This window comes from Oryzias latipes, chromosome 10, assembly GCF_053564925.1.
Source record: "Oryzias latipes strain Hd-rR chromosome 10, Olatipes_Hd-rR_3.1".
Classification (NCBI taxonomy): Eukaryota; Metazoa; Chordata; class Actinopteri; order Beloniformes; family Adrianichthyidae; genus Oryzias; species Oryzias latipes.
In genome coordinates, this window is record NC_136246.1 from 9,199,132 (window position 1) to 9,224,283 (window position 25,152).

General features: G+C 40.4%; 3 protein-coding genes across 4 annotated transcripts; all 3 read right to left on the minus strand.

Moving 5' to 3' along the window:
- Positions 1-1,913: 1,913 nt before the first annotated feature.
- On the minus strand, positions 1,914-5,407 carry LOC101171787 (uncharacterized). Its single transcript, XM_023959439.2, has 6 exons — positions 3,819-5,407; positions 3,357-3,677; positions 2,864-3,217; positions 2,629-2,760; positions 2,380-2,438; positions 1,914-2,292 (listed from the first exon to the last, which is right to left on the minus strand). The coding sequence occupies exons 1-6, from the start codon at positions 3,859-3,861 to the stop codon at positions 2,161-2,163; spliced, it is 1,041 nt and encodes a 346-aa protein (XP_023815207.2). The 5' UTR covers positions 3,862-5,407; the 3' UTR covers positions 1,914-2,160.
- A 6,608-nt stretch (positions 5,408-12,015) lies between these two features.
- Positions 12,016-15,327, minus strand: LOC101169767 (uncharacterized). 2 transcript variants are annotated; one of them, XM_078953508.1, is made up of 6 exons: positions 15,123-15,327; positions 13,367-13,687; positions 12,861-13,214; positions 12,649-12,780; positions 12,464-12,522; positions 12,016-12,383 (listed from the first exon to the last, which is right to left on the minus strand). In XM_078953508.1, exons 2-6 carry the CDS (start codon positions 13,584-13,586, stop codon positions 12,276-12,278), a joined length of 873 nt encoding a protein of 290 aa, XP_078809634.1. In that variant the 5' UTR covers positions 13,587-13,687; positions 15,123-15,327; the 3' UTR covers positions 12,016-12,275. The 2 variants fall into 2 exon arrangements, with proteins under 2 accessions (XP_078809634.1, XP_078809633.1); XM_078953507.1 differs by lacking the exon at positions 15,123-15,327 and adding an exon at positions 13,832-13,944.
- Positions 15,328-20,181: 4,854 nt separating this feature from the next.
- LOC144994955 (uncharacterized) lies at positions 20,182-22,704 on the minus strand. Its single transcript, XM_078954473.1, has 6 exons — positions 22,424-22,704; positions 21,962-22,282; positions 21,467-21,820; positions 21,229-21,360; positions 21,064-21,122; positions 20,182-20,977 (listed from the first exon to the last, which is right to left on the minus strand). Exons 1-6 carry the CDS (start codon positions 22,464-22,466, stop codon positions 20,903-20,905), a joined length of 984 nt encoding a protein of 327 aa, XP_078810599.1. The 5' UTR covers positions 22,467-22,704; the 3' UTR covers positions 20,182-20,902.
- Positions 22,705-25,152: the final 2,448 nt, after the last annotated feature.

Here is a 25,152-nt window from a genome sequence, read left to right on the forward strand (position 1 = left end):
TGAAGGTCCCCTTTTGAGGCCTATTTGGGCTACCAGCCCCCCCTCATCTGCCGTCCAGGATCCAGCCGTCTGAGCCGGAACTTCCCCACCACCACTGGGACTGATTAAAAACTCTTTCTCACCAACCATCTCTGTTCTGTCCTGCTTCTGGGTCCAGCCTAGTGAACTCTAACACATTGTTGATCAAACTCTGAACTACAGAGCAGATGCTGAGCTGCCCTTGACTGAGGACAATGTCAAGAGGTGGAAGGAATATTTAATGAACCTTCTTAAAATTCTCAAAACAAGTGAATTTCTTTTTTTGGTTCAAGAAGGGGGATCAGATGGTGTGCCCCAACTACCAACATCACAATACCTAGCCTCTCTGAGAAAGTCTGTACTTCAAGATACTGGAAATAAAAATTTGACCAAATGTCAAACTTCTAATACTGGAGGAAAAGTGTGGTCTTTGTTTCAGTCGCAGAACTGCAGAACAGCTCTATACCTTACACAGAGTGCTTGAAAATTTAAGGGAGTTTACACATCCAATCCATATGTGCCTTGTTGCTTTAGAGAAAACGTTCAATCTCATCCTTTGCAGTGTTCTGTAAAAGGTTCTTTGGGAATGTGGGGTTTTCGGCCCAATTAAAAGATGTCCAGTCTTTGTACAACCAGAGAAGGTGTTTGTTTCTGTGGAGATGATCAGGTTTTGGTCATACTTTTAAACTTTCGATTATGAATTAACATGAACATTGAGTGTCTTGTAATAAAACCTGTGCTCACTTGCTGCAAACTGAACAAGTGCTGAACTCAGCACAAGGTTGTCTGTGCCTGTTCTTTCTTGTCTGCTCGGAGTTTTTTTATGTAACACAGGCATCTCTGGATTGCGAACTGAAGCTGCAGACGCAACCATCCTTGACTGGCGGGAAAATCTATCTACAGACATATTTTACATGTTGCTCTGTTGGATAATTAAAATAGCTGTCTGCTGAGGAGCAGAGAGAGTAGATGACAGTGGAGATTTCTTACCTTCTTACCTTTGTGCAGACAGGATATTTACATACTGTATGTACAAGAGGGGCAAATACAAAATTGAATTGATTTTTGGACCATTAATTTGTCAAGTTATAAATCCACCATCTCCAAGGTTAATTTAAAAAAAGACTCACATAAAGACTAGGAAAATCTCCTGCAGGTTTTTGGTATTTTTAACCATTGTCTATAAAAATTTCTTTAAATGTTCAAAGGCTACCCACCACTAGACCTGTTTTCTTTTCATTCCTCCTTGCCTTTCATGCATCACTGTCGCATGCAGACACTTATTACTCAAAGAAAAAAACTGCCTTCTGCTTCAGCCAAAAGTTTTACATGTTGGCTCATCAGTCCAGAGCACCTGCTGCCATTTTTCTGCACCCTAGTTCTATGTTTTCATAAATACTTTGGTTAAAGAGAAAGTAAGATGCTAAATAGGCAGGTTAACTCTCAACTACATCATTAATGACTGAAGTGAATTAAGTAGAATGAGACTCATGAGTTAAAAGAAAAGGCATGCAAAACAACTTGATCTTGTAAATGAAAAATAAACATTTTGGATGGAATCAATCTTGTGAAACTTTGAGCAATCTGTACTGCAGCCCACACACTCTTATAAATGTTGGTTGTGTTGCTTTTTTTTTTGTTTACCTTACACATATTTCATGTGTGATATTATATTCGTCATTTATGCAACTTGGGGACTTGGGGGGCTAGAAAATTAATGGAAAGACAACCTTAACTATTGATTTTTTTTTTCTATTAAGTAAATGATGGGTTTTTTTTAAGATTTTTTTTTTTAAACTGAAAAAGACATTTTTTTCTTTTAAGAAGAGTATGTGTAAACAACCAAACCATAAAGAAATCTTAGACTTGACGCATATTATAAAGAAAAAGACAGGTAATGGAAAATATTTTATTACAAAGATTTTGAAGGTAGATATGCATCATTTGGCTTAACATCAGTTTTGGTCGTGCTTTCAACATCAGCTTTAGATGTACAGTAATTAGAATTACTTAACAGACCAAACTTTTTGTGTCAACTGTTTTTCAATGACAAAGCTTGTTCAAACGGAATTTTGTGCACAGATCTATTAAACTACTACTATCATCCTAAAACAATCATCTATGTTTTCAGTTAATGTATGATTAATTCAACTCAAATACTCTCACATCACTGTAGATGGTCTCTTCCTTTGCTGCTCCTTTTCTTCCCCTTGTCTTTTCAGCTTTCTTCTTTGCAAAGACTGTTGTAGCATAAACCACATTGTTTTGATTTCTCTATAAAAATAAATCAAAATTAAAAGAACAAAATTTTTAGACACACAAATCAGGCAACCATTTTTTGTCTTTGTGTAAATTCATTACCTCCGGGTTTTGGCGTTCATCCCTGACTGTTTCAGGATTTGTTGTACAAGAGAAACGCGCTGTTTTAGAAATCATGACACATAAAGATACTGGATGTCAGATGTCAAAAATCTAAACTCCAAACTTATGTGCAAAAATACAAAGTATTTACTTAAAGGAAATACATGAAAAAGCATGGACATCCATTAATTTTCTTCTTAAATAGAGATAATTATGTTTTTATGAAAGAAAACCTGTATATCCTCTTACCTTTGCAGACAGCACAGGATTTCTTTGATACAACACAAAATAGAAATGTTACCATCATGAGACTGAAAACCAAGGTTCCAAAAAACAGAAAGAAAAATATGTTGTTGCACATGTAATCATGAGTTCCATCTCCTAAAATGGAAAAAAAGAAAAATTATTGTCAAAAGCGATATACTAAAAAGATTTTTTCTTTTTGTATTAACAAATTATGCCATTATCTTAAAAAGTAAGTTACCTTGAACATCCAGTTTTGTTCCATTTCCAAAAACCACTTTTCCACACGCAGCCACAGCACAGTAGTAAAGTCCAGCATCAGAGGAGCTGACGTTCTTCAAGAAGCTGTAGACACAACTCTGCAGAGGCTGAGTCTCTGTACCCCCGTCACAGTCACCATCACTGCTTCTTCTGGCGTAAATATAAGTGGGATGAGATTCCCCTTCAGTCTTTCTGAACCAGAACACTCTCTGTTCCTCTGGACATGCATCATTTTTAAACTCAGAGAGAACTGAACACTGCAGAGCCACAACGTCTCCTGCAGAAACCGGATCAACAGAACTTTGAACCACTGCAGGAAAATCAGAGTGCGGTCCTGGAAGAATAAGAACGGTTTAAAAAAGGCTATAATAAACATAAAAATGATCTCAGAAAAGTTTTCATTATTTTTATTGAACACTTGACTAAAATGGGTTTTTAAAAACCACAAGATATTTTATAATGCCAATACTGACCTTTAATTTCTAGAAATACTGCCCTAATGAAGGTGATGTCTGTACCATCCAATGATAAACAGTAATAGAAGGCAGAGTCACTTGGCTTAGCTTTTGCAGTATGAAGAATAAATTTTCCTTCTTCTTCTTTGGTTGTAAAATGACCAATCTTCTTCTCTCCAGCACCATTGCTGAATCCTTTTCCTAGGATTTCAGGCATTTTTCCAGGAACAAGTTTGATCCAGAAAAAGATTGCAAAGTTCAGGCTTTTGTTGTAACAGGGTAGGGTCACATCTTCTCCAGCGTTTACTGTCTTTATTTCAAATCCCTCATCTGTACAACCTAAAACAGTTGTAACACAACACAATTATTACAGTATAATCAATACAATATATTCTACATTTTGTCATACTATGCAAAAAGACAATAACTCTTGTTATTAATATTATCCCTATTTTTAAAACACTTTCTACACATACTTACATCCAAGTTGAAGTATCAGTATTGTGCATAGTACGACGTGCATTTTTCTAAACTTCTTATTCTCTCGTCTGCAGATGACTTGTGTCGCATTAGAGGATGATTTTCTCTGTTGTTGCTATAAAAAAATGGGAGGGAACAATTTTAAAACAAACTGATTGGCTGGTAATCAAACTGCCATCTCAGTTACAACCCCAGTGGAAACATAACAAGCAAATCTTTCCATCACTTGCGTAAAGCAACATCACTAGCATGTTTTAGTTATCTCATAGTGGTGGCTTTGGCTGTCTACAAGGGAAGAGACCTACTGCAAAAAAAGAAAAAAAATTGGTGCAAAAAGCTTTAAAAAGCAATGATTATATTGTTGAAGAATGAATGTAAGTATGTGTTCATTTTAGGTGAAAATACAAATGTAAAAGAGAAATGGCCCAGCAAGAAACTGCAGACATTTATTTAATGCCATTTTTTAAAAATGTGCATAATGAAACAATGCTGTAGTGCCTTTTGGGGTTTGAACTAAGGACTGATGTCCAGTTCTGGCAGCCAAAGTTGGACCAGGATGTCCAACAGTATGTCTCTGCTTGCCCAGACTGCAGCAGATTTTAGCCATCCCATAAATCTCGTGTCTAGTCACTTACATCCCCTACCTGTACCTATACCTTGGTCTCATATTTCTCATGAGTTTGTTACCAGGTTGCCACTATCTTGGGGGCAAGATGGTCCATTATATCGCCTTGCCTAAACCCCATCTGCCAAAGACACAGCCCAGTTAATGCTTGATCCTGTGTTTCGGATTCATGGCTATTCATGTCTGATAGAAGCCCTCATTTTATCTGGTCAGAGTTTTGTCCACTCTTAGGGATTTCTGTGAGTTCATCCCCAGGTTTCCACCCCCAGTCCAATGGACAGACTCAGAGACTCAACAAACAACTGGAGATATCACTGAAGATCCTGTGTAGTTGGGACCCTTCATCATGGGTGCAGAACTTGGTCTGAGCAGAATATGCACAGAACACCCTCTGCTGCAGTGCTTAAACCGTTCAAAGTTGTCTATGGGTATCAAGCTCCCCTCTTTGGACCCCAAGAGATGAAGGTATGCTAACAAGAGATGTTTTTTGACTTTTGTTATACCATTGGGCAAAGGGTCTGGTTGTCCTCAGCAGACCTGCCTCTGCGAGTGTAGAGTATCAAGCTGGCACTATATTTTGTAGGAATTTACCCATCTCCAAGGTTGTGACCCCTTTCGCAGTCTGCCTTCAGTTACCTAGACCACTTCGGACTCACCCTACTGTTCATGTGTCCATAGTTAATCCTGTGTTCTGTGGAGGATATGCCCCACCTGGCAATCAAGTTAATTTATGGCACCTGATCTTCACACTACTTAAACCTGCCACTTCCCCAAGCTCATTGCCAGAAAGTTGTCAGTACTTAAGCTACTTTCCAGCCCTCCTCACGCCAAGTTCTTTGCTTGTCTGTCTAACCGCCTGTCCAGCTTGGATCCTCTTTCTTTGCTCTCGCTTTCCGTCCTAACCTTGTCTCATCACATTTTGGAATGTTCACCACTCCAGACCTCATTTCACCCTCTCTATGAGATCTCCACCTGCCTGCCTACCGACCCAGCCTCAGATCCTCACTCACAGTTTTTTCTTTTCCGTTCACAGTCCCTCTGCTTTGACTCAGACTGCCTGCTACCACACTCGCACTCGCCCTGGCTCATTACAATCTTATTGTGGCCTCCCAGCAAAAGAAGACCTACTGTAGAAGAAGAAGACCTACTGCGCATGCTTGTGCAAACTGTGCATCTGCCCAAGAGGAGATCTCCCTCTGACATCTCACGGTGTGGATTAGCTCTGTTTTCCTCCGGAATCGCCAAGCTTCTTGCTAGCGCCATCCATGTTCTGGGGACTCGAGTGTAGCAGTCTATCCAAAATCTATTGACCAAAATGTGCATCTACAAGTACTCGAGAGATATACTCCTTCAATTACGACACACATCGAATGGATGTAAACATCTGATTCCTCCGGAGATTTAGAATCCCTTCTGTGGATGATGTGCTGGGGCAAAACTAAAGGCTAGAAGGTGGAGAAACAAGCCCTTCGTCCCATCGATTATAATGGGGAATGTAAACTCTCTACCGAACAAGTGTGAGGAGCTGGTCGCCTTGGTAAGAACTGACGAGGCTTTCCGTGTGAGTTTATATCTGCTCACGGAGAGCTGGCCGACTGACGTGATCCCCGACTCAGCTGTTAGCATCCCCGGCTACGCACTCGTCAGAGCAGACAGAGAGGTGGAACTATGCGGAAAAACGAAGGGTGGTGGACTTGCTGTGCTGGTCAGCAACAAGTGGTGCCATCTCAGTCACATCACGGTCGAAAACAAGATCCACACTCGTGATGTGGAGCTCTTGGTGGTCGGTATAAAACCATACTATCTTCCACGAGAGTTTTCCAACGTAGTCACCAGTGTTGTTCACATTCCGCCGCGGGCGGACCCATCATCAGTGTGTGACATCATCCAGGAAGTGGCAGTGAGGGCTCAGTCTGCACACCCAGAGGCGCTCATCATAATATCAGGGGACTTCAATCATGTTGATGTGAGCTCTCACTCAGGGGTTTTCACACAATATGTCAACTGTCCAACTAGACACAAAAACACTCTGGACCTGTGTTATGTGAATTTAAGATCTGCCTACACTGTTGTGGCTCTACCCCCCCTTGGTAGGTCTGATCATAACCTCATTCAGCTCAGACCATCATATAAGCCATGTGTGATGAGGCTGCCTAAAGCTACCAGATTTTGAATCTACTGACTGGGACTTGCTGGTGGGAGACAGTGACATCGATCGGGCTGTGTCACTGATTACATCAACTTCTGTACAGATGTGGCAGTGCCTCTGAAAAAAGTACGCTGATTTCACATTAACAAGCCGTGGATTAAAAGCAGTATGAAGCACCTGTTAAATCTGAAGAAGCAGGCCTTTAAGACTGGTGATCGGCACAAAGCGAGGGTGGCTCAACATGATCTGAGAAGAGCCATAAGGCGCGCTAGGAGGGATTACAAATCTGGGCTTGAGAGGAAGCTGCAGAATAAGAACACTAGAGAGGTATGGAGCGGCATGAGAGCCATTACTGGCTTTAAGGAGAGGGGATGAACTGTGCCTGGTGATGTGGCCAAGGCGGATGAGTTCAATCATTTTTATGATAGGTTTGACTCAGTACATGCTCACCCATACCCAACCATAAGTGACTCCTCCACCTCTGCTGATGTGACCGGCTCCCCTTTTCCACCCAGTGGCAGATCCTTGACTTCTGCTGCTGTGACTGGTTCCTCTACTCCACCAAGTGGCAGCTCCTACACCTCTACGGCTGTGACCTGCTCTTCTCCTCCACCCGGCAGCGCCTGCTCCAGCTCCAGCCCTGATGCTATGCCACCTATAAGTGTAGAGGAAGTGTGCATAGAGCTCAGGAGGCTCAATGGTTGGAAATCTGCTGGTCCTGACCGAATATCACCACGGTTGCTAAAGGATTGTGCGTCAGAGCTTGCGGTGCCTCTTCGAACCATCTTGTGGAAGACCTCATGCCTTGTCCCAGTGCCCAAGGTGACAAGGCCTGCAGGGATGAAGGACTATAGACCAGTTGCCCTGACATCTGTCATAATGAAGACTTTTGAGAGGCTACTACTCCGGAGGCTCAAACCCCAGGTGGAGGGGGCACTGGACCCCCTTCAGTTTACCTATCAGGACAGTATGGGAGTGGAGGGTTCAGTTCTGTATATGGTCCATAGGGTGCTCTCCTTTCTGGAAGGGACTGGCAGATATGTGAGGGTGATGTTTTTCGAGTTCACAAGTGCCTTTGACACAGTCCAGCCTCAGCTGCTGAAGGGGAAGCTCGAGAGGATGGGAGTTGATCCAGTTTTTGTCAACTGGATCCACAACAATCTGACTCTTAGGTCACAGTTTGTCCGACTAGGAGACTGTGTATCTGGGACATTGATGAGCAACACCGGAGCACCACAGGGAACTGTACTATCGCCATTTATCTTCACACTCTATATGTCCAGAAGTGTTCGGACGGGTTGTATTTTAGTTTCCATTATTTAGCTCTTTTTACCATGTATAGGGTTCTTGTGTTAAAAGTATTTTCCTTGGTCATTTTGGTTCGGTTTCTATATACATAGTCCAAAGACTATAATAGCATCATCTGTTTACCTGTGGTATGGACATTGGTTTCAGTATGTTTATCTTTAGGTATTTTGCATGTTCACACATTTTTTCTGTTTTTTGGTTGACTAAACACGATGATCCTCATTTAAGACAATATTCTTTCATGTTTTAATTTATGTCTCATGTTACAGTGAATTTTATTATTAAGATTTAATCATTACAATGTTCTGGTATTAGTTACAGTAGGTCTTCTACCATCATTTATTTATAATACTATATAAAATAGGGCCTAGGATTCTGCTCTGTGATGTGGGAGGATTTTAGCATAGCTGTATAAGGCTTCTGAAAAACTTTAGACCAGGCTTTACACTACATAAAGAGTCAATCAAAAATGAATGTCTGTGAAAAATAACAGGGGCTTTTAAATTACATTTTCAGTTGAATTTTCACCTCCAGTGCCCTGGATCAGACTTTCACAGGTGGACTGATCTCACTGTAGTTGGAGCTAACTGTGTTGGATAGAGGAACCGACACCCAAGTCTGTCAGTTCAGAGGCACTGTCCCAAAACAGCCACACAATTTCACTAAGGCGTGCCATCCGAAAAAGTCCAGCAACTTCCATAGACTTGATAGACCCAAGGTGGACTTCATCTATCCCCAAGGCTTTGCCACCAAGAAGCTTTTCAGTCACCTCTGAGACCTCAGCCTGTGTGATTGGCCAACATCTGGTTCTAGCCTCTGCTTCTAGCCTCTGCTTCCTTAGCAGAAGGCTGTCTGTAAGATTAGGGAGATCCTCAAAATATTCCTTCCAACTTTTGGTTATCTCCTCAGTTAAGGTCAACAGCTCATAAATTGCAGAAAAAGGCTTCCCCCTCAAATGGTTGCTAGCATTTTTTGTGTAATGACACAACTATATACTGTATTATACACAACTATACACTGACTTTTGCATAGAATTGTTTTGGTGCTAAATGCACTGTGCTACGTTTACTTGTCTGCATATGTGAAATCGGTCTGTCAATCAAAGGAGTCCCCAGTCCCATCCTGAGCCTAAGACTCCATTAAGTCTGGGTACGCTGTAATGCTGTTGGGCTGAGCGGCCAATTTCACAGTAAAAGACTTGTATTCTACCTGGAGGTACAGAGATACAATCTTCTCATTCACAAGGGTGAACCTCAACAAATGATGCTAGAGCTAAGGGACAATGACCAAACCCACACTAGCCTGTTTCCTCTTACCACAAATGATTCCAGAGTGGAGATACTCCAAACCCTCACAAGGAGTTGGGTATTGCAGCCAAAACTATGGTATATGTAAAGGCAAGCTCAACAGTTATGTGTGGTGAGGTTTGGGGCTAGTGGAGTACTGACTATTTCAGAGCCAGATTTACAAAATTACAAACCCAATATATTGTTTTTACCAACCACTGATTGAGTTTCATATCATAACAGTATTGTTTTTATAAACATAGGAGGTACATATTGGACCAAGGAGGAATGTAATATGTGTAGAAGTTCAGCCTGAAAAAAAAAAACAAATTAGATACAAACAGACTGAAAATGCACGGAGAAGTCTCTCACACACGTGCACACTTGGTTTGTCTTCATCCATTACATTTTCTTCAAAGATATTAGGAAAGTTCTACATTTATGTGTCGATCAACGTTGCATTAGACACTGTACAGTGGACCATTGCAATAGCAGTTCACCTCGCTGTTTTACTGAATTTTTTTAGTGCAAATTTGCATGCTTTTTTTTTTCCTTTGCAGCTCACCGTGTTCTGCATCCTTTTACTCGAGACATTTGTCAGTTAGTCTTCTCTGTGCTGTGCCTCACTTTTTTGAAGGTTTGGACTTTGAAAGTTTAAACAAGACAGAAAAGTATGAAATGTTCATGTCTGTCTGAGATAAGTGTATTAATTCAATTCAATTCAATTCAATTTTATTTGTATAGCCCAAAATCACAACAACAGTCGTCTCGATGGGCTTCGAAGTAAAACATGAACTCAAAAGGATCACGAATACAAAGAGTTCAATAGGAATATAGTAAAATGAACTAACAAACTGACTAAGCTATACTGGCATTCCTGCCCTTAGACCCCCCTTCGCGGTAAGGAAAAACTCCCAAAAAAACCGGATTCCGGAAAAAACGAAGAAACCTCAGGGGTGCCCACATGAAGGAGGGATCCTCCCCCAGGACGGACAGGCGATGTACCACAACTCTTAGAGAAGAATTAACTTATCTAAATCTACAACTACATATTTAAAGTCCAGCAGACGAGCTTCATCCAGTCGTGGTTGTGGGGACAGTCAAAGGCGCGAGTCGAGCCGGAGACAGGAACAACAGCCAGGTGTAGGAGCAGAGACGAGGTTCTCGGTCAGGTACAGAGCAGAGACGAGCCAGAGACAGGAACCACAGCCAGGTGTAGGAGTGGAGCAAAGGCGAGGTAGACGGTCAGGAACTGGAGCACGGATGAGCCAACTGGAGTCTGGAAGCACTCCCACTCCCCAGGAGGGGAGAGGAAAAGAGGGACAATACATGAATCGCACTGTTCCAAACAGAGGCATGGAGAACTAAATGATAAATTATGATCAGGAATGGAGGAGAGGAAGGGTAGAAGTAGAAAAGAAAAGAAGACAGAACCCCAGTGCACCATAGTTACCCCAGCTTCAACTTCTAGCAGCCTTTTAAAAGAAATAGTTATTAAGTTTAATTTAAACAACTTAACATTAAGTTAAATAATCTCTGAATACTAACTAGTCTGACAATAATCCTGTCCAAAGAGGAATGTTTTCAGTCTAACTTTGAATGTAGAAACTGTGTCGGCCTCTCTTACATGAGCTGGGAGCTTATTCCATAAGACAGGGGCTTGGTGACTAAACGCTCTACCTCCAACCGTACTTTTACTAATTCTAGGAACCACAAGCAGTCCTGCATTTTGCGAACGAAGTGTTCTCATTGGATGGTAAGGGACTATGAGGTCCTTAATATAGGACGGGGCCAGTCCATGTAAGGCCTTATAGGTTAACAGGAGGATCTTGAACTTGATTCTGGAATCAACTGGGAGCCAATGGAGCGAAACTAACACAGGAGTGATGTGATCTCTTCTGCTATTTCCAGCTAGTTCCAGCTAACAATCTAGCTGCTGCGTTCTGAACAAGCTGGAGATTTCTTAAGCTGCTATTAGGTGTGTAGTGAGTTCTACAGCGTTATCTTTTATTTTTTACAGATGTATTTTCATAAATACATTTAGAAAAATGGAGATAAACTAAGCAGAAAGACAGTTAAAAACTTTCCAACTAAATGGAATGTCTCGATGGGGGGTATGGAATGACCCAGTTACAGAGAGCAGGAAGCAGAAGGTTCCAGAAACAAAGACTTTAATCCAAAAACGAAAAAACCCAAAACCACTGCTATGCAGGCAACCCAAGCTCAAAAACTCGAAAGGGGAAACGGCAAACTACAGTGAAACGGGAACAGCAAAAATATGGACCAGCACAGGAGGAATGAAAAAGACAGGACTTAAATACATTCAGACAAATGAGACACAGGTGACAAAAATAAGGGCAGGTGGGGACCAAAAGTAAAACTCAAAACTAAAACAAAACAGGAAACCTTTCAAAATAAAACAGGAAACTGAACTCAAAACATGACGGAACAAAAAGAGAACCAAAACACAAAAGCAAAGAAACTAAAACCGTAACAGGGTGATTTAAAAGAAAACAGCTGTGATTAGATTAAAATATCTTAAATGTCATTTTATTTGAACTGGAGTGCAAATGTTACAGTAAAAAATAGATTTTTTTTTTATATTTACGGTTTATTTACATTTTTTTGTTTTCTATTCTATGTTTAAAATCCCATTTTCTCTATCCGTGATACTACAGATCCTTGTTTTATTTTTGATTCATAATTTTTTGGGTGACGACATACTATTACAACTTTACTTGCCAAAAAGGTTTGCTTTTTTGGTGAAAGAATAAGATTTTTTTTTTTTGAGGTTTCAGCTTTTTAATATTTACAATACACATTTAAAAAAACGCTTTTTGAATGACATAACCTGCAAGCAACCGGAGCAAAAAGAAATTCAATAGATGAACGTTTCTGTTAAACATGATCGTATCTGTTGAACATGATACTCATATAGAAAACGTTTTACTACAGGGAATTTTGCAAGGAAGTGATAATAGGTTTAACATTAGGTTTCAGTTCTGTTAAAAGATCATACAATAATCATAGACATGTGTTTTCCTGTTTTCAGTATAATGCAGACTTAATTTTCCTCATATAATCTGACATCACTGTAGATGGTCTCTTCCTTTATTGCTCCTTTTCTTTCCCTTGGTCTTATCAGCTTTCTTCTTGGCAAAGACTGTTGCAGCATAAACCACATTGTTTTGATTTATCTAATAAAACAAAATCAAGGTTAAAAGATTGGAAATGCACAAATAAGATTAAAAATATAAGCTAAATGTAATTTCCTTACCTTCTGGCTTTGCTGTTCATCATTGACTGTGTCAGATGTTGCTTTACAGGCCAAATACACTGTTTTAGTAAAAAATGTTTAGAAGGTTAAAAGTCTAATTCCTGAAATATGAACTTTTACAAAAATACCAAGTTGTATTGGTTTTTACTAAGAGAAATACATGCAAAACCTGTATATCCTCTTACCTTTGCAGACATCACAGGATTTTTTTGATACGACCCAAATCAAAAATGTTACCATTATGAGACTCAAAACCAAGGTTCCAACAAACAGAGAGAAATATATATTGTTGTTAATGGAGTCATATGTGCCATCAACTGAAATGGAAATCAAGGAATGTTATGTCAAAAACTATTTATTAAAAATTTGTAATTTATTTTATAAAAAAGTTGGTTACCTTGAACATCCAGTTTTGTTCCATTTCCAAAAACCACTTTTCCACATGCAGCCACAGCACAGTAGTAAAGTCCGCCATCAGAGGAGCTGACGTTCTTCAAGAAGCTGTAGACACAACTCTGCAGAGGCTGAGTCTCTGTACCCCCGTCACAGTCACCATCACTGCTTCTTCTGGCGTAAATATAAGTGGGATGAGATTCCCCTTCAGTCTTTCTGAACCAGAACACTCTCTGTTCCTCTGGACATGCATCATTTTTAAACTCAGAGAGAACTGAACACTGCAGAGCCACAACGTCTCCTGCAGAATCCAGATCAACAGAACTTTGAACCACTGCAGGAAAATCAGACCGCGGTCCTGGAAAACAAATAAAAAAGAAAACATAGGTCAAATGAAATAGGTCTAAAACATTTTCAGATAAATTTGTCTCTTTTTTTATCAAACATACGTAATCGTCCCTGAAAATATATTTTTTATACCATAAGATATTCAAATAAACCAATATTTACCTTTAATTCTAAGAAGCACTGCCTTCATAAAGGTTATTTTGTAGTTTTTAAATGTAAAACAGTAATAGAAGGCTGAGTCACTCGGCTTTGCTTCTGAAATTTGTAGAAAGAATCTTCCGTCTTCTTCTTTGGTTGTAAAGTGATGAATCTTGTTGAATTCGTCACTTTTGCCGAATCTTTTTCCTACGATTTCAGGCATTTGTCCGGGAACACTTTTCATCCAGAAAAAGAATCCAAAGTTCAGCCGTGAGTTGTTACAGAGCAGGGTCACATCTTCTCCAGAGTCTACAGTCTTTGTTTCAAATCCCTCATCTGCACAACCTAAAATAATTATAACACAACACAACAGTTGTTACATTATATACATTATTATTTTCTGCATTTTGTCATACTGTGCAAAAAGGTTATAACCTATCATTATTAGTATCCTTATTTTTAAACACTGAAATTCCTGCATATACTTACATCCAAGTTGAAGTATCAGCAGTGAACAAAGTACAACATGCATTTTCTGAACTTCTTATTCTCTGGGCTGCAGATGACTTATGTCGCATTAGAGGAGGATTTTCTTTTCAAAGCTATAAAAAATGGGAGGGAACAATCTCAGAATGAACTGATTGGCTGGTAAAATCAAACTGCCATCTCAGTTACGACCCCAGTGGAAATATAAGAAGCTTTCCATCGTTTACATAAAAGAACATCATGAGAATATTTTGGTTATCTCACAGTGGTGTCTTTAGCTGTCCACAAGGGCTGAGACTTACACTGCAGAAAAGATTTTTAATATAATTTTATTTTGATGCGAAATGCTTTGAAAAGTAAAAATTACTTTATTGGGGACAGTGTGCATTTGTCAGTTTTCGTCTTTGTTTAAAAATGAAAGTGTAAAAATGCTTGGGGATCTAGGACCAATGTTCTACATGTTTTCCAACCAACCTGATATTGAAGCTCCTTATTGAGTAGACATACCTGATCCAGGTAATCAGCAGCAGATAAGTCAGGATTTCTGGAAAAACAGCATGAAGATGGCCCTCGAGGCCTATAGTTCAACACCCCTGATAATAATAATAATTGATACTTTACTTATCCCACAATGAGGAAAATCTTCTCCGCATTTGACCCATCCCGCTAGCTACCCAGCTGATTTGGACAGTGTTGGCAAAGAAATGTTTCCCCCTTGTAAAGGCATTAAATGGCTGGCATGAATCTTGAAAGCCTACCATCATTCTTCATGGCTTTCTCAAATTCCTCCCAGATCTGAGTTTTTGCCTCATAGCCTTCCAGCACTTTGTGCTGCTTGAAACTGCAAATATCTCAATGCGCGTGCGATGCAGATTGTACATTTGTATAGTGACAATAAAGGCATTCTATTCTATCTGTCAGCTGCCAACCACTGAGTGACAGTTCTGTTTTGCCTATTGATCACAACAAGATAAATCCTCTTCCCATCTGCTTGAGTTGCTTTTCACTGCTGAGCTTCTCTTGTGCTCCATGGAGACTTTACTTCTACATTTGCCAGTGCCATATTCCTTGGTTTTTCAGTGCTTGAAGGAGGGGAATGGTGCAAAAGAAGTTATCAAATAACAACTTGAGATTCTTGTTCTGAACATCTTCAAAAAGACACATAACTACATCTGCAGCCATTTAGGTAACTGATCTCACCGAGACCTATCGGATTTTGACAAACCTGGTACCATTTTTGGCGTCCAGTAAACAGCTGTCAACAAAGTGCATGTATTTTAGAATTTACTCAAACCTTTTCACTGGCATTGCACTGGCTGTCAGATGAAGACGATTTGATGACCATTTCACTGTCAATCTTGGGTATCTAACATATGACATTGCCAAAATTCATTCCAAAAAATGTTTTAGAAGTTAATGCCATCAAGTCTTTTCCATTTTGGACAGTATACCTGTCAGAACTCAGAGCTTTGTCTCCCAGCAAGCCCAACAGACACTTCCTGGATGCCACACACCTGACTCTTATGTTCAATCACTCACAGTGCACTTAAGCACTGCACTGAGCTTCACATATCTGGACCTGATCTTCTGATTTCCACATCCTGTTTCGTCTTTGACTCTGTTTGCATGCTGCCTGTCCCGAGTCTCGCATGGATCCTGACTACTCTCTTTCCTCTCTGATGCTACCATGCTCGTTTTTGATCTCTGCCTGCCTAACCCCTAACGGCAAGCAGTTCTTCTAATCCAAGAGACCAACGTGTAAATAAAGTCATGGCAAACAATGGCTCTGTGTCTGTCTGTACAAGCATGAGATTAAGATTGGGTCTGCAACCCTACAGATGTTTCCTTTCTGTTCAAGAAGCGTGTGTCATTTACAACATTAAAGAAATGTTAAAGAAGGCAGCATTCTGTCTGTGCTGTTTTCTACGGATGAAAAGAACACTCTTTGATGTAATTCTTAACTCCCGCTGCTTATCTTTTACGTGTAAAAAGCAGAAGTTCTACATAAAGATGCTGATACCCCCTAAACCAGTGGTTCTAAAACTGTGGGTCACGCCTCCCTGGGGACAATGCTGGAAAGTGAGGGAGGACTAATGTTTGGACGTCGGAATTTTTTTTTGCGGCAGAACATAAATAGACCGCGTTTCGGGACCTAGGAAAATTTCCCTCCAGCTAATTAAAATGCAGTGCTATGTAACCTCACAAAAACCCAATGAAATGACATTCTTTCTAAAGGTTAATTTAGTTTTAAATAGGTCTAGTTTTTTATGTTTGTGCAAGAGCAACTGTAATTTTTGAAGAAGTCACGCCCTTTGCTTTTGATCTAACATGCATCAAAATCCCTGCTCACCGTTTGTCCAAAAGTGTGTTTAGAAACCTGATGCTCTCGTGGGAGGAGCTACTATCGAAATTTTTTCTCGCCCTCCTGAAAACAGACACGCAAGATGTTGAGAGATCCAATGTATTTATACTGAAGAGTTCCACAAAGCTGTCTGCAAACTACTCAGCATGAAACCTGATCATTTTTTGATGAACACGGAGCTGATATTCTGCTGAAGGTCAATGTTTTTAGATCCATAAAAATTAATGATTTCCCGCGGCACACCTGACCATCTCTCACGGCACACTAGGGTGCTGCGGCACAGTGGTTAATAAACATAGGATTATTCACTTGATACATGTTTTCCTTGCGAGGATTCTTTTTTTAAATATTTCCCACACAATGTGCTCAATACGACTGGCTGAGAAATCCATTTAATGCAGCAGCACCAGCTGATCTGAGCTCTGCTGAGGGGGATCAGTATATTGAAATCACCTAAGACTCCACCCTGAGGATGAGGGGGGAGTCTGAGAAAATCAAACACATTTGGCTTATTTTATTAAAATTGAACATATTTGGCCTATTTTGTCAGAGTTTATTATATATATTTTTTTACTTGTCCTGTCCAACAGCTAAGCAAACAGATGAGAGCTGAAGGACTCTAGTGTTGGACATATTTTACTGTTACAATAGGGGTTATCAATCTTCTGACACACTAGGTGTATATTTGAAATAATCCCTTTTGTAATTTAGGTTTGACTTTAACATCTTACTTACCTAAGTAACATTTTGGTGTTGGACAGGGCAGAAAAGAAAAGGAGGGAAGAAGAGAGGGATGTTGGGGGGGTAGGAGGGTTATTATAGAGGGGGGGGGACCATGAAGCAGCATAGAGCAACAAGTTGCTGGTGGTTTATAATCATTACGGTTAGGTGCAGTTGTGATATAAATCTAGAAGGGGCGGGGCCTGTCCACACACAACTCAAATGTTGGCTTTAATGATGTTCACATACAGACAAGTCCACATGAACCCAACATAACTCATTTTGTCACAGTTGTTTCTCGGGGGGCTCTTTTCCTTCTCCAAAGGAGGGACAAGAGAAAAAGTTTGAGAACCACTGCCCTAAACAATGATGAAATTGGATGACACTATAGGTGGAGGGCCTTATGTTAAAACAAATACCTTTTTACAACAATGGGAAAAATCCCACAAATAATAAAACTCATAAGGGCAGCCTGGGGCTGCAGTCTACAATCAGCTAAAATGCATTAAGGCCAAGAATGTCTAAACACCTTTAAACTGACAAAAAGTCCAACTTGCACCAAATTCCAATTCAAAACTCTTCACAGAATTTACTACACTGGACAGAGGATGTTCAAAATGGGTCTCAGTAACTCAGACATTTGTGAGCACTGCAATCTACCTGACAGTTACATGCATGCACTCTGGTTCTGCACACCTGTCCAGGCTCTCTGGCAACAGGTATGTGCCGATCTACCAGTCTGGCTTAAGGTTTTAATCACGACTTCACCGTCACTTTGTGTGTTTGGTGACATGAGTTCAAATAAACTGGAAAAACAAAAAAATATATTAATGTAGGTCAATATAGAAATCTGCTGGGGGCGGGTCTCCCTTGGGGGATCCTGGCTCGTACCTGGGGTTGGGGCGGGGGGTTGCCCAGAAGTCCTGGTTGGTGGTGGGTTGCTTGTCTGGGGCTGTGGGTGCTCTTCTGGGGCGGGGACCCTGCGTTGGGCCCTCCAGGCCCGGTGGGGGGGCTGCTCTCCTGGTTGGGCTGGGGCAGCACTCTCTGTCCCCCCATGCCTCCCTGCACTGGGGGCCCCCGTGGCGACCTGCTGGCCCTGGCCTGGGTGGCGGATGTGATTGCCCAGGGGGCGGTTGTTCTCTATCTGCTGCCGTGCGTGTATTAGGGGGGTTCTGGCTGCCGCTACTACTGTGGCGGGGGTCTTGGTGTGGGGATGACTGGGCACTCTTCCTCCTTCTTTTTACATTCTATTATCCATTTTAGAAGAACATAAACACTCACTTGAGCACAGGTGTTAGCTCACCTTTGCACTAACATTTTGTGTGATTGAATGAAATATTTCACACTAGTTGGTTTTAATGCATAAATATGCAAGTGTGAACAATATTTGTATTGTGTACATGTTGACGTGAACATTTTTAAAGCCAACAGGTGTGTTTAAAACATTTGAGTGTGTGTGGACAGACCCCGCCTTTATAGACTTGCATTATATCTGAACCTCGCCGTAATGAGGACAGTACAACCATCCAGAAAGTTGTTGCTTTACAGTATGCTGCTTCATGGTTTTACCCCCCCCCCCCTTCTATAATCACCCTCCTATCCCCCTCCCCCCAACACCCCTCTCTCTTCTTTCCTCCTTTCTTTTTCCGCCTGGTACAACACAAAAGATTTACACATATGATTAAAATGAAAAAAATGTGGCCTTGATTATAAAAGGGGTTTATTCAGACATACCTCTGGTTTGTCAGAAGATTCATAACCCCTGTTGTTAAAGTAAAATATGTCCAACACAAGAGACAGAAGCTCTCATCTGTCTGCCCATCTGTTGGACAGGACAAGTTAGGAAAACAAAAAAGAATGTCTAAAGCCGTGTTGCTGCCTTGTAATAGAGCTGTTTGGTTCTGTGTGTTTTCCGACCTCCAGTCAGCGCATTCATAGTAATCTTAGCAGTAAAAAAGAAAATAGATGTATCATTATGTCAGCTGATAGTCAATGCTAAAAGTCCATACTTAATGGAGGCTAGGGAGATTATGATGATTATACATTTGCTCTGCTCCATATGTATACATGAACATTGTGTGTCTTGTAATATCACCTGTGCTCAGTTTCTGTAAACTGAACAGGACCGGCATGCATCACCGGTTTAGGACTGCTGAGCTAAAGCACCAGGTTGTCTGTGTTTCTTGTCTCTGCTAAGTTGTTTATGGAACATAGACATCTGTGGATTGTGGAAAATCTACCTAATGCTGTATTGTACATGTTTACATGTAGCTCTGTTGAATCATAAAAAAGCTGTTTGCTTTGGGAGCAGAGAGAGAGCAGATGAAAGTGGAGCTTTATGTGGTGTCAGATGCATCTGAAATCTCTCGCTTTGCAAAGGTTTGAACTTTCATGCAGACTCTTTTGTGATTTATTTCTTTTCCCACTGCACATAAGATCTTTAGTGTCAAGAACCTTAAAAAGTCCATTTCAAGGCCTGCAACAGACCACAAGTATAGAAGAAGGTGGCGAGGGAAAAAAAAAGTCGATAGAGAACATTGTCTCTTCTTCCTCTAATCTGACCAACTTGGTCTTTCAATAATCAGGCCCTTCCAGCTTAGCAAACACCTTCAGAGTAGCAGTGATTGTGCAGAGGAGGAGGGGGACCAGGTGGAGAAAGAGGAAGTATCACAAAGACAAGGAGCAAAAAGGAAGTGAGGGCCCTGCCACACAACCAGCAAAGAGTAGGAGGAAGGCAAGAAGGAAATGAAAACATATTTCAACTAATGGAAATACAATAAACTGATGGGAGACTAAAGAAGACTGACTGACATTCACATAAGCATCCTGTCTGCATTTATTAGCTTTTTCATGCTTTTATTGGTCACTCCAAAAAACACATTCTCATATAGACCGTCTTTACTCTCTGTGTATCTGAATATGTGGTAGCTGGAGGAAGTCCATGCTTGGTTTGTTTTTCACTCAAATATCTTAAAGGATAATAGAAAAATTCTGCCATTGTTAGATGTGTCAATGATGAATAGGAGACTTACAGAAAACACTATTTCCATATTTGTAAATATAAGAAAATAATAATATTATATTAGCATCAGAATTTAATTAAAAGTATTTTTGTTCTGGTGGAATATGATTTGGATGTTTAGCTGCTGCGCTGAAATTTAACACCCAGACTATAAGAAGGAAAACAGAGCTAAAGCTCTAAATAAAAAAAATAAAAAAAAGTATGCATTTGCATTTTTGATGCAGTGGGTTTTTTAAGTAGGCTGCTTGAACACCACCATCAGATAAAGGCCGGTTCTAAGCTGAGGGTCAGGTCTAAACAAATTGACCTGATAAATAGGAAAATTAACTCAAAAAGCATCAACAATATTAAAAGGAAGTTATAAATTTCCTAATAAAATACCAAACAAGAAAGTGCTATAATAAAATGAAAGAAATTTAAATGTTTCCGTTTGAAAATGCCATTACTGATTTTTTTTTTTTTTGGTCTATGCTTTGTTTAAAATCACACTTAACATTTTTAAATATGACAGATGTGTGTTTTTTTTTTCCAGTATTAAGGGTGACAGAGCAATTCAGTTTAAGACAAAAGCTTTTGGATTTTTCAGCTTCATAAAACGGACAAATCATCAGCCAATCCCCCTAAATTTGAACTAACAGTACCTGCTATAGCAACAAAATTCAGAAATTTAACAATTAAAGCTTTTTATTTTAAAGACTACAAACTCATACAGACAAAAGTACTTTATTACAAAGATTTTGCTATATGGGTTCACCAACAATTTGAGCATTAAGCTTGACAGTTTTCAAACGTCAGATTTTAATGGAGTCAGATAAACAACACAGAATAAAATGTTTTTGTTTACGGTTTTCGACAAATGTAAAATGCTAAGCCTTTTCAAAAAGGATTCTAGATTTTTCCACTAATACTGTATATAGATCATTGTCACATCCATTCACTGTAGCCGTCTATAGCCATCCTTTGCTGCTGCTTATCTTCTCTTTGTCTTGTCAGTTTTCTTCTTAGTAAAGATTGCTGTGGTGAAAATGGCATCCTGTTTTTTTCTCTGTAAAAGATAATCCAAATGATTTTTTTGGTTATGCACAAATCAGTTTACTGGTATTTATTGGCAGCCAAATGTAAATTCTTTACCTTCTGGTATTGCCAATCATCAATGATTGTTTCCGGCTTTGTTTTACAGACCAAATGCGCTGGTTTAGTAAAAGAGCATAAAAATTTTAAAATGTACTTCTTAAATGGACAAGATAGGCAAAAATGTAGATGTTTTAATGAAAGAAAATCTGTATATCCTCTTACCTTTGCAGACAGCACAGGATTTCTTTGATACAACACAAAATAGAAATGTTACCATCATGAGACTGAAAACCAAGGTTCCAAAAAACAGAAAGAAAAATATGTTGTTGCACATGTAATCATGAGTTCCATCTCCTAAAATGGAAAAAAAAAAGAAAAATTATTGTCAAAATCGATATACTAAAAAGATTTTTTCTTTTTCTATTAACAAATTATGCCATTATCTTAAAAAGTATGTTACCTTGAACATCCAGTTTTGTTCCATTTCCAAAAACCACTTTTCCACATGCAGCCACAGCACAGTAGTAAAGTCCAGCATCAGAGGAGCTGACCTTCTTCAAGAAGCTGTAGACACAACTCTGCAGAGGCTGAGTCTCTGTATCCCCGTCACAGTCAACATCACTGCTTCTTCTGGCGTAAATATAAGTGGGATGAGATTCCCCTTCATTCTTTCTGAACCAGAACACTCTCTGTTCCTCTGGACATGCATCATTTTTAAACTCAGAGAGAACTGAACACTGCAGAGCCACAACGTCTCCTGCAGAAACCGGATCAACAGAACTTTGAACCACTGCAGGAAAATCAGAGTGCGGTCCTGAAAGAATGAAAACGGTTTAAAAAAAGGCTAAAATAAACATAAAAATGATCTCAGAAAAGTTTTCATTATTTTCATTAAACACTTGACCTAAAATAGGTTTTTAAAAACCTCAAGATATTTTATAATACCAATACTGACCTTTAATTTCTAGAAATACTGCCCTAATGAAGGTGATGTCTGTACCATCCAATGATAAACAGTTATAGAAGGCAGAGTCACTTGGCTTAGCTTTTGCAGAATGAAGAATAAATTTTCCTTCTTCTTCTTTGGTTGTAAAATGACCGATCTTCTTCTCTCCAGCACCATTGCTGAATCCTTTTCCTAGGATTTCAGGCATTTTTCCAGGAACAAGTTTGATCCAGAAAAAGATTGCAAAGTTCAGGCTTTTGTTGTAACAGGATAGGGTCACATCTTCTCCCGCGTTTACTGTCTTTATTTCAAATCCCACATCTGTACAACCTAAAACAGTTGTAACACAACACAATTATTACAGTATAATCAATACAATATTTTCTACATTTTGTCATACAATGCAAAAAGACAATAACTGTTGTTATTAATATTATCCTTATTTTTAAAACACTTTCTACACATACTTACATCCAAGTTGAAGTATCAGTAGTGTGGAAAGTACGACATGCATTTTTCTAAACTTCTTATTCTCTGGTCTGCCGATGACTTATGTCGCACTAGAGGATGACTTTCTCTGTTGTTGCTATAAAAAATGGGAGGGAACAATTTTAAAACAAACTGATTGGCTGCTAATCACACTGCCATCTCAGTTACAACCCCAGTGGAAACATAACAAGCAAATCTTTCCATTACTTGCGTAAAGCAACATCACTAGCATGTTTTAGTTATCTCACAGTGGTGGCTTTGGCTGTCAACAAGGGAAGAGACCTACTGCAAAAAAAGAAAAAAATTGGTGCAAAATGCTTTAAAAAGCAATGATTATATTGTTGAAGAATCAATGTAAGTATGTGTTCATTTTAGGAGAAAATTAAAATGTAAAAGAGAAATGGCCCAGCAAGAAACTGCAGACATTTATTTAATGCCATTTTTAAAAAATGAACATGATGAAACGATGCTGTAGTGCTTTTTGGGGTTTGAACTAAGGACCGATGTCAGCTCTGGCAGCCAAAGTTGGACCAGGATGTCCAACAGTATGTCTCTGCTTGCCCAGACTGCAGCAGATTTAAGCCATCCCATAAATCTTGTGCTAGTCACTTACATCCCCTACCTGTACCTATACCTTGGTCTCATATTTCTCTTGATTTTGTTACCAGGTTGCCACTATCTTGGGAGCAAGATGGTCCATTATATCGCCTTGCCTAAACCCCATCTGCCAAAGACACAGCCCAGTTAATGCTTGATCATGTGTTTCGGATTCATGGCTTTCCTCGGGATATCATGTCTGATAGAGGCCCTCATTTTATCTGGTCAGAGTTTTGTCCACTCTTCGGGATTTCTGTGAGTTCATCCTCAGGTTTCCACCCCCAGTCCAATGGACAGATTCAGAGACTCAACAAACAACTGGAGATATCACTGAAGATTCCAGGTAGTTGGGACCCTTCATCATGGGTGCAGAATTTGGTCTGTGCAGAATATGCACAGAACACCCTCTGCTGCAGTGCTTAAACCGTTCAAAGTTGTCTATGGGTATCAAGCTCCCCTCTTTGGACCACAAAAGATGAAGGTATGCTAACAAGAGATGTTTTTTGACTTTTGTTATACCATTGGGCAAAGGGTCTGGTTGTCCTCAGCAGACCTGCTTCTGCGAGTGTAGAGTCGCAAGCTGGCACTATATTTTGTAGGAATTTACCCATCTCCAAGGTTGTGACCCCTTTCGCAGTCTGCCTTCAGTTACCTAGACCACTTCGGACTCACCCTACTATTCATGTGTCCATAGTTAATCCTGTGTTCTGTGAAGGTTCTGCCCCACTTGGCAATCAAGTTAATTTATGGCACCTGATCTTCACACTACTTAAACCAGCCACTTCCCCAAGCTCATTGCCAGAAAGTTTTCAGTACTTAAGCTACTTTCCAGCCCTCCTCACGCCAAGTTCTTTGCTTGTCTGTCTAACCGCCTGTCCAGCTTGGATCCTCTTTCTTTGCTCTGGCTTTCCGTCCTAACCTTGTCTCATCACATTTTGGAATGTTCACCACTCCAGACCTCATCTCACCCTCTCTATGAGATGTCCGCCTGCCTGCCTACCGACCCAGCCTCAGATCCTCACTCACAGTTTTTTATTTTCTGTTCACAGTCCTTCTGCTTTGACTCAGACTGCCTGCTACCACACTCGCACTCGCCCTGGCTCACTACACTCTTCTTGTGGCCTCCCAGCAAAAGAACACCTACTGTAGAAGAAGAAGACCTACTGCGCATGCTTGTGCAAACTGTCCATCTGCCCAAGAGGAGCTCTCCCTCTGACATCTCACGGCGTGGATTAGCTCTGTTTTCCTCCGGAATCACCAAACTTCTCGTTAGCGCCATCCATGTTCTAGGGACTCAAGTGCAGCAGTCTGTCCAAAATCTATTGACCAAAATATGCATCTACAAGTACTCGAGAGATATCCTCCTTCAATTACGACACACATAGAATGGATGTAAACATCTGATTCCTCCGGAGATTAAGAATCCCTTCTGTGGATACTGTGCTGGGGCAAAACTAAAGGCTAGAAGGTGGAGAAACAAGCCCTTCGTCCCATCAATTATGAGGAGCTGGTCGCCTTGGTAAGAACTGACTAGGCTTTCCGTGTGAGTTTATATCTGCTCACGGAGAGCTGGCTGACTGACATGATCCCCGACTCAGCTGTTAGCATCCCCAGCTACGCACTCGTCAGAGCGGACAGAGAGGTGGAACTATGCGGAAAAAGGAAGGGTGGTGGACTTGCTGTGCTGGTCAGCAACAAGTGGTGCCATCTTGGTCACATCACGGTCAAAAACAAGATCCACACTCCTGATGTGGAGCTCTTGGTGGTCGGTATAAGACCATACTATCTTCCACAAGAGTTTTCCAACGTAGTCGCCATTTTTGTTCACATTCCGCCGCGGGCGGACCCATCGTCAGCGTGTGACGTCATCCAGGAAGTGGCGGTGAGGGCTCAGTCTGCACACCCAGAGGCGCTCATCATAATATCAGGGGACTTCAATCATGTTGATGTGAGCTCACACTTAGGGGTTTTCACACAATATGTCAACTGTCCAACTAGACACAAAGCACTCTGGACCTGTTTTATGTGAATTTAAGATCTGCCTACACTGCAGTGGCTCTACCCCCCCTTGGTAGGTCTGATCATAACTTCATTCAGCTCAGACCATCATATAA